We start from the raw sequence: 10,327 nt of genomic DNA on the forward strand, positions 1-10,327 counted from the left end.
GATTCTAATTTTATGGGGATTGTATCTATATCTTTTTGTTTTAAAGTAATATAGACAACAATATCTGTGATAAAACCTGACATAGAGTAGGTGTGAAGTATATATTATTAAAGGAACTGATAAATTAATGAATTAACAAACAATGGCTTAAACTTAGTTTAAACAATGTATAAATAAACATGCATGGGCATTTAAAATGTTTGTTTTCTTGTTATTACAATACAATATTTAACAGAGAGAAGAGACAGAGGGAGCACAACAAAGATTTTTTTTCTTTTTTAGTTTTCTAAATCTCGGAGGGTCAAAAAATGAAACAAAACAAAAATAAAACTTCAACCCTTCAAGCTTTTTAATTTTTATATCAGCTTAATTATGGTAATTCTGAACCAAACAGATGTAACGCCAGCCTCATTCATTCTTAATGGGATCCCAGGACTAGAGAACATGCACATGTGGATTTCCTTCCCATTCTGCTCCATGTATGTGGTGGCCATGGTAGGGAATTGTGGACTCCTCTACCTCATCTGCTATGAGGACTCCTTGCACAGGTCCATGTATTATTTTTTGGCCATGCTTTCCCTTACTGACCTTGTCATGTGCTCTAGTACAATCCCTAAAGCTCTCTGCATCTTCTGGTTTCATCTCAAGGAAATTAGCTTTGAAGAATGCCTAGTCCAGATGTTCTTCATCCATACCTTCACAGGGATGGAGTCCGGGGTGCTCATGCTTATGGCCCTAGACCGATATGTAGCCATCTGTTACCCTCTGCGCTACTCAACTATCCTCACCAATCCTGTCATTGCAAAGGTTGGGCTTGCTACTTTCCTGAGAGCAGTGTTGCTCATCATTCCCTTGATTTTCTTCACCAAGAGACTACCCTATTGCAAGGGCAATATAATACACCATACCTATTGTGACCAGCTATCTGTAGCTAAGTTATCCTGTGGAAATATCAAGGCCAATGTTATCTATGGTCTGATGGCTGCCCTCCTGATTGGGGGCTTTGACATCCTGTGCATCACAGTCTCCTACACCATGATCCTCCGAGCAGTGATCAATCTCTCTTCAGCAGATGCTCGACAGAAGGCCTTCAGCACCTGCACTGCCCACATCTGTGCCATTGTTTTCTCCTACAGTCCAGCCTTCTTCTGCTTCTTTTTTAATCGTTTTGGGAGCCATGCAATCCCTCCATCTTGCCACATCATTGTGGCCAATATTTATCTGCTCTTGCCTCCCACTATGAACCCTATTGTGTATGGGGTGAAAACCAAGCAGATACGAGACTGTGTCATAAAGATCTTTTCAGGTTCTAAGAACATCAAATCCCATAGCATATAAAGGAGACATTTTTCATGGAAGAGATGAAGGGGAAGGAAAATAATACTCCGTTGGCTATTTAGTCAAGCTGTTTAGTCTTAAAAAGATGCCTTTTTAAGATTTCTTTTCTTTTCTTGACAAGAGATGAATCTGAGGGGACATTAAATGTTTTCAGAATCCCAAAGCCACTGATATGGCCCCCACACACCCTGAGTTATTCACCTCTTCACCCCTGTGGAGAAAGAGTCTCATCATAAACCCAAGTTCCCATGAGCAAAACACAATGGGAAGTTGAGAAATTTATCAAAAAAAAATGAATAATTCAGAAAGTGATAATCTGCTGCTAGGTGCCAGTTTGTCTTGTTTTCAAGTAGTGGTTAGAATTTCTAGTTTGAAAAACAGTTGTTACTTACCTCTGGAAAATATGGTCTATATTTTTTACATCATTTCCAGAATCTCTCTATTTTCTCGATATCACCCTCTTGATGGAGAAACTAGTAAGTATACTATGGGGTCATTAGTCTACTGGGATTTCAGCCTCTGTACTATTATTTGGGAGTAAGTTATCTGACTATGTATCCTCTAGAAGACTCCTAAATTGCCAAAGAAATTTATCTAGTAATTACATAAAATAAGAAACTCTGGAATCTGGAAAGAAGAAAAAATAAAGTAAGAAAAAAAAATGATACATTAATCTTCTCATCTTTAATTTTCTAAACTATGTTTGACTATTGAAGGAAAACTTCTAACTATGTTGATGTGGTTCCGAATTTGTTTAAGCTAACTTACAAATGAGATAGAGTAAAGAGATTTAAAGGAAAGTGAAGTTTTATACCTCACTTGAACTGGCAAAATGATGACATCAGGAGACTATGATGCTATGTATATAAATATAAAACAAAACAACCACTAATGAATCATGCAAACAGATACAGTGTGAAAATACTATAAATAAATAATAAATGGGCTTCTAAAAATACAAAATGGACCTATGGAATGGCATAAATGTTACATCCTTCTGACTATTTGACCCTGTTATCATTGTCCAATGTCCGTCTTTGTCTCTTGTGATAGTTTGACTGAAAGTTTATTTTGTCAGATGGAAGTAAGGACTTCCCTGCTCTTTTTTGGTTACCATTTGCAGAAATATTTTTTTCCATCCTTTTCCCTTCAACTTGTTTATATCTTTATATCTAAAATCTTTTGTAAACAGCATATAGTTGGATCTTGCATTTTTTTTTTGCATTTTTAATCTACACAGTTACTCCATGTCTTTTTTTTTTTTAAGATTTTATTTATTTATTTGTCAGAGAGAGGGAGGGAGCACAAGCAGAGAAAATGGCAAACAGAGGGAGAAACAGGCTCCCTGCTAAGAGGGAGCCTGATGTGGGACTCAATCCCAGTACCCTGGGATCATGACCTGAACCGAAGGCAAACACTTAACTGAGTGAGCCACCTGGGCGTCCCCACTCCATGCTTTTGATTATGATGTATATTTAATCCATTTACATTTTAAGTATTAATGTTAGGTAAGGACTTGCCATTCTTATTTTGTTCATTGTTTTCAGTTTGTCTCTTAATTATTTTGTCTTTTTCCTCTATTTCTGTTCTTTGTGTTTAATTAACTTCTTTGTTGTAACATGCTTTGATTTCTTTCTTATTTCTGTTATGTACCTTATATAGATATTTTCTTTGTGGCTACAGTGAGGAATGCATAAAATTTATAATTATTTATACTACATTATGACATAAACTATTTAAATGCTACTCCTGTACATGTCTTCTAACCTCACTTTCTGTTATCAATGTCACAAATTACATTATTTTATATTTTGTACCATTAGCATAGTCTCATGGTTATTTTTTATGCCTTTATCTTTTAAATTTGACACTGGAATTAGGTGATTTATGTACGGCTATTACAATATTACATATGTTATATGTATTCTGTATATACCTGGTTTTTACCAAAAAGCTTTGTATTTTCATGATTCCATGTTGCCGTCTAATGTCCTCTTGTTTCAAACTCATGTCCCTGTAGCAATTCTTACAAGGTAGATCTAGTATTGATGAATCCTTCAGTTTTTGTTTATCTGTGAAAGTCTTTATTTCTCCTTCATCTTTTTAAAAAGATTTATTCATTTGAAATATATATATATATATATATAGAGAGAGAGAGAGAGAGAGGGAGAGAGCACACGTGCACGCAAGCAAGCATGCGCACATGAGATGGGGCGGACAGATGGAGAAGCATGCTCCATCCTGAGCAGGGAGCTTAGCATGGAGCTCAACTCCAGGACCCTGGAGTCCAAAGCACATGCTTAAGCCAGACAGGCACCCCCTCCTTCATTTTTGATAGAAAGTTTTGCCAGATAGTAATCTTGGTCAGCAGAGTTTTTTGTTTTTGTTTTTGTTTTTTCCCTTTCAGCACTTTGAATATATCATCTAACAGTTTTATGGCCTATAACCTTTCTGCTGAAAACTGACTGCTGATTTTGCAAGAGCTCACCTGTGTGCCATGAGTCGCTTTTCTCTTGCTTCTTTTGAGATTCTCTGTCTTCACTTCTGACAATTTGTTTATAATGCATTTCTAGACCTCTTTGGGTTTATTCTAGTTGGAATCCTTTAAGCTTTTTGAAGTTAGTGGTCTATTTTCCTCCTCAGATTTGGGAATTTGAGGTGATTATTTCTCCATATAAATTCACTGTCTCTTTCTCTTCTTCTTGTCCCTCTAAGACTCCCACAATGCATATGTTGATTTTTCTTGCTGATTTCCCATAAATATCTTAGGTTTTCTGTACTTTTTTAAAAAGTATCCCTTTTTCCTTTTGTTCCTCTGGCTCAGTAATACCAAATGATATGTTTTAAGGTTCACTGTTTTTCTTTCTTACTTTTTCTACATGACCAAAACTGATGTTTATGCTCTATAGTAGATTTTTTTAAAACTGCATTATTGCATTCTTAAAATCCACAATATTTTGTGGTTCCCTTTTTTTTTTTTTCACTTCCATCTTTTTTTTTTAATTTTTTATTTTTTATAAACATATGTTTTTATCCCCAGGGGTACAGGTCTGTGAATCACCAGGTTTACACACTTCACAGCACTCACCAAAGCACATACCCTCCCCAATGTCCATAATCCCACCCCCTTCTCCCAAACCCCCTCCCCACAGCAAGCCTCAGTTTGTTTTGTGAGATTAAGAGTCACTTATGGTTTGTCTCCCTCCCAATCCCATCTTGTTTCATTTATTCTTTTGCACTATTGGGTATTTACCCTAAAGATACAAACGTAGTGATCCAAAGGGGCACGTTCACCCAAATGTTTATAGCAGCAATGTCCACAATAGCCAAACTATGGAAAGAACCTAGATGTCCATCAACAGATGAATGGATCAAGAAGATGTGGTATATATACACAATGGAATACTATGCAGCCATCAAAAGAAATGAAATCTTGCCATTTGCGACAACATGGATGGAACTAGAGCGTATCATGCTTAGTGAAATAAGTCAAGCAGAGAAAGACAACTATCATGTGGTTCCCTTTTATGTTTCTTTTTGTTGATATTCTCATTCTGTTCAAGCAGCTTTTCCCCAATTTTGTTTAGTTGCATCTTTGTGTTCTTTTCTATTGCATAGAGCTTATTTATAATGATTATTTTGAATACTTTATCAGGTAATGCATAGATCTCCATTTCTTTACAGTCAGATTGTGCAGATTTATTTTGTTCTGGTGCCTTGTTATTTTTGTTGTTGTGATTTGTGCATCTGAGAAAACTTTTCCCACTGTTCATGAACTTTCTTTGTATAGTGAAGACCTTCACCAATCAGCCTGAAAAGAAATTCTGATGGTCTCTCAAACCTTTTACGGGAATGCATTTCCTGGGTTTGGGTATGTAATTTCTCAGTTATAGAGGTCAGATAGTCTCTTTTTCAAGAACTTGTAATTTCTTGCTCCCTTTGGTATCAGTCTGTGTGAGACATACTCAGACACTGCAATAAACATCCGAGTTCTCTTTTATTTTCAGAAGCCCCCAGAAATCCAAAGTATTCTGAATCTGCCAGTGTTCTAAGTCAGGAAATAAATACCAGTCTCTTAGACAGCCTCCTGAAAAGCCAGACTATTTGACATACATTTCACTCTTTTTGTTTTCCTCCCAAAGAGGAAGTTATGAACTGAACACTTTCTTATGATTGTGCTGACTAGTACTAGTTTCTGTCTACAGTATTACAAGTTTTCTGGAACTGCAACAAGAAATTGAGTTCTCTGTTGTTTTGGTTGCTCCCAGGCATCCAAAGTATGCTGGTTCTGACAAAAATACTGATTCAAAGGGACACATGCACCCCAATGTTTATAGTAACATTATCAACTAATAGCCACATTATAGAAAGAGTCCAAATGTCCATTGACTGAAGAATGGATCATGAAGATGTGACATGGGTTGATCTATAATGGAATATTACTCAGTCATCAAAAAGAATAAAATCTTGCCATTTGCGATGATGTGGATGGAGCTAGATTGTATTATGTTAAACAAAACAAGAGAGTCAGAGAAACAAAAATACCATATAATTTCACTCACATGTGGAATTTAAGAAACAAAACAGATGAACATAGAGGAAGAGGGAATTTTTAAAAAGAGAGAGAAGGAGGCAAACCATAAGAGACTCTTAACTATAGAGAACAAGCTGAGGGGAGATAAGTGGATGATGAACTAAGTGGGCAATGGATATTAAGGAGGAAACTTATTGTGATGAGCACTGGGTGTTATATGTACATGATGAATCACTACATTCTATTCCTGAAAAAAATATTGCACTAAATGTTAATTAACTCTAATTTAAATAAAAACTTGAAACAAAAAAATTAAAATTAAAAAATAAAGAAACATAAAAGAAATAAAACATTTTTTTATTTATTGCAATGCAGCTGTTTTTGGCTTTGGGTTTCCATGGGGGTATTGTGACATCTTAAGTAGTTTCTAGAGTTCTTCTAGAACTTTTTGGGAACATATATTGTTGTCTAGTCATTGTATCTAGAAGCAAATGAAGTCTGGGCTTTCTATTTTTTTATCTTGCTGGTGTCCTTAGTATTTATTCATGATCCTTAAAAAAATCCCTTAATAATAAGAATAGAGTAAAATGTTCTCAATTTGATTAATATCATCTATGAGTCTCCTAAAACTAATATTATTCTTAACAATGAAAGGTAGGATGTTTTCCCCCAATACTGAGAACATAGCAAGGATATTTGGTCTCACCACTATTCAAAATAGTGCTTGAAATTCTGACCAGTGCAATAAGGCAAGAAAAGAAAAGACACAAGTTAGAAAGCAGGAGATTATAATGTCCCTATTTGCAGATGTTATGATTCTCTATGAAGAAACTACCAATAACGTGGCAAATGGTATTTACACATGTGGTGAGCATAGCATAGCATATAGAATTGTTAAATCATTATGTTATAAACCTGAAACTAATGTAGCTTTGTGTGTCAACTATACTTTAATAAAAAACAAAAAGAAGAAGAAGAAGAAAGAAAGAAAGGACTCCTGGGTGGCCAGTCAGTTAAGTGTCTGCCTTCAATTCAGCTCAAGTCATGATCCCAGGACCCTGGGATTGAGTACCAGTTTGGGCTCCTTGCTCAGGAGGGAGCCTTCCTCTCCCCCTGCCTGTCATTCCCACTGCTTGTGTGCATTTTCTCTCTCTCTGTGACAAATAAATAAATACAATCTAAAAAAAAAGAAAGAAAAGAAACCACCAAGGAATCCACACACAAAAAAAATCAGTGTTTTTTCTACAGGAAAGAAGATACATATACAAAATCAATTGTAGTTTCATAATCTAGTAATAAAAAATAAATTGAAAATTCAATTACAGTTGCTGAATAAAAGAAAATATTTAGAGGTAAACCTCAGAGACTTTTACAGGACATTTATACTAAACACTACAAAGTCTTGAGGAGAGAAATCAAAGAAAATCTAGGTAAATGGAGAGGTACACCATGTTTACTGATGTACAGACATTAATTCTTCCCACACTGACACACAAGTTTAGTGTAATTCCTACAAAAAGTCAAACAAGACTTTTTATTTATATTGAACAAGATTATTTTAAAGTGTATATGTATCTATGTAATAGATACATATAAAGCATATATATAGTACATATAGTATATAAAGTATATATACAGATATATATATAGAGAAAGAGAATATCAAATAACTATAATAACTAATTAAAAATAATGAAAACAAAAAAGAACAGCCTTCTCAATTTCAAGATTTATTATATAGCCATTGTAATAAAGACAGTGTGGTATTGGCAGAGAATAGACACATAGATCAATGCAACAGAAAAGAGAACTCATAAATAGAAAGAAAAAAAAAACGAGAAACACCAAAAACTCTACCCAACTCTTACAGTTGTACTTACACAAAAATGAACTGAGAGTAGTTCATGTAATTACAAAAAAAAGAGTGGTTCATGTAAAATGTAAAGCTCAAGAACAGTTTTTTAAATTATGGGCAAAATCTTCAGGATCTAGAGCTAAACAATGGACTTGACACCAAAATAACAATCCTTAAAAAAAAAAAAACCTGATAAATATGTCTTCAGAAAAATAAAAAGTTTGCTTTGCAAAGGTATATAGGCCAACCTATGTCTGGGAAATATATTTACAAGTCACACATCTGAGAACAGGACTAGTCTGTGTGCGTGTGTGTGTGTGTGTGTGTGTGTGTATTCAACACTGAAACAAAAAAATCCCAACCATGTAGAAAATAGACAAAAAATGTATTTCACTGAAAATGATACGCATTTGAAAGAGATACATAAAAGAAAATTTAATATGGTTAGTCATTAGTTACATGAAAATTGAAGTCATAATGGTATATTATTACATAACTACAACAATGGCTAAAATAAAAAATAGTCGCAATATTAATGCTAATAAGGATACAAAGTAACTGGGTAACTCATACACTGTTATTATTGCTGGTGGGAATTAAAAATTATATAGCCATGCTAGAAAATAATTTGATGGTTTCATAAAACCTAAATACACAATACCATAAAACATATCAATGGCAGCCTTGAACATTTTTCCCAGAAAAATGAATACTTATGTTCTCACAAAAACCTGTAAGCAGTCATGACAAGAGCCAAATGGCAAAGCTGAAACTGCAAAATTATGTCTTTAACAAAAACAATGAACAATTGTAATAATTTTCTCAGAACTCTCATTATTAATCAGAGGCTTACAGAAATTAGAAAAACACTTTTTTAAATTTATTTTTTACTTTTTATTTACTTTTTAAATTTCTTTTCAGTGTTCCAGAATTCATTGTTTGTGCACCACACCTAGTGCTCCATGCAATACATGCCCTCCACAATACCCACCACCAGGCTCACCCAACCTCCCACCCACCAGAAATTAGAAAAACACTTAAGAAAAAAGAGCTGAATCTCAATAAGTGTACTTTGTGATACTTTTTTAAAAATTTAAATTCAATTAGCCAACTTAAATAATACAGCACTAGTTTTAGAGGCAGTGTTCAATAATTTATGTTTTGTATAACACCCGGTGCTTATCACATCACATGCCCTCCTTAATGATCATCAACCAATTACCCCATCCCCCCACCTGCCTCCTCTCCAGCAGCCCTCAGTTTGTTTCCTATAGTCAAGAATCTCTCATGGTTTTTCTCCTCTCTGATGACTTTCCATTCTGTTTTCCCTCTCCCATATGGTCCTTTGCCCTGTTTCATACGCTTCACATATGAGAGAAACTGTATTTTTATTGTCTTTCTCTGACTGACTTATTTGGCTCAGCATAATAACCTCCAGTTCCTTTTTATTTTTTTTAAAGATTTTATTTATTTATTTGACAGGGAGAGATCACAAGTAGGCAGAGAGGCAGGCAGAGAGAGAGGAAGGGAAGCAGGCTCCCTGCTGAGCAGAGAGCCCGATGTGGGGCTCGATCCCAGGACCCTGAGATCATGACCTGAGCCAAAGGCAGCGGCTTAACCCACTGAGCCACCCAGGCGCCCCCTCCAGTTCCTTTTTAATAGTAGTAAATTTCTCCCAACATGAAACTATTTTAATAATTTCAAAGTGTACAATTCAATGGTGTTAGTACATTAACAATATTGTACAACTATCACCACTTACCAGAGCATTTCTATTACCCCAAAAGGAAACCTTGAACCCATTAATCAGTTACTCCTGTTTTCTCCTCCATGATGTTTTCTCCTCCTCATGTTTTCCCCTAAGGTTTGACAACCATTAATTTGCCTTTTATTCTACAAATTTGCCTATTATGAGTATTTTATAAAAATAGGATGACACAATTCATGGTTGTTTGATTTCCTCGCATAACATTTTCAAAATGTATCCATGCTGTAGCTTGGATTAGTACTTCATTCCTTTTTGAGGTTAAATAATATTCCATTGTATGTATACCAGATTTTATTTATCAATTTATCCATTAGGTTGTTAATACATTTTGGCTATCATGAATAGCATTGATATGAAAATCTATGCCCATATTTTTTGGGAACATCTGTTTTTAATTCTCTATACTTGGCAGAGGAGTCGATCAGTTATATTATAATTTTGTTTTACTTTTTGCAGAACTGCTAAACTGTTTTCCACAATGACTATATTATTTTACATTACCACTAGCAAAGTTTTTTACATTTTATATAAATCTTCACTGACACTAGTTATTTTCTGGTACTAGTCCATGCAGTAATGCATATGTATTTTGAAAACATGCAAAAGGGAAAAAGTCAGAAACAAAAAGACATATATTGTATGATTCCATTTATATGAAATGTGTAGAATAAGTAAGTCCATAGAAATAGACAGCAAATTAGTTGTTGCCAGGGGCTGAGGGATGGGGTAATAATGAGTGACTACTTAATGATGGAGGGTGGTTCTTTTTGAGGTAGGGGAAATGTTCTGTAATTATATAGTGGTAATATTTGCACTGCATTGTTGATGTTCT

At 34.7% G+C, this 10,327-nt stretch overlaps 1 protein-coding gene across 1 annotated transcript; it reads left to right on the forward strand.

Annotated features, from left to right (window-relative positions):
• Window positions 1-372: 372 nt before the first annotated feature.
• LOC116600235 (olfactory receptor 52N4-like) lies at window positions 373-1,338 on the forward strand. Its single transcript, XM_032360369.1, has one exon. It carries the CDS (start codon window positions 373-375, stop codon window positions 1,336-1,338), a length of 966 nt encoding a protein of 321 aa, XP_032216260.1.
• Window positions 1,339-10,327: the final 8,989 nt, after the last annotated feature.

Source organism: Mustela erminea, chromosome 9 (assembly GCF_009829155.1).
Source record: "Mustela erminea isolate mMusErm1 chromosome 9, mMusErm1.Pri, whole genome shotgun sequence".
Classification (NCBI taxonomy): domain Eukaryota; kingdom Metazoa; phylum Chordata; class Mammalia; order Carnivora; family Mustelidae; genus Mustela; species Mustela erminea.

Bases quoted from the DNA above. Each gene is read 5' to 3' on its own strand.
- LOC116600235 (XM_032360369.1), top strand. From the start codon at position 373: ATGGTAATTCTGAACCAAACAGATGTAACGCCAGCCTCATTCATTCTT.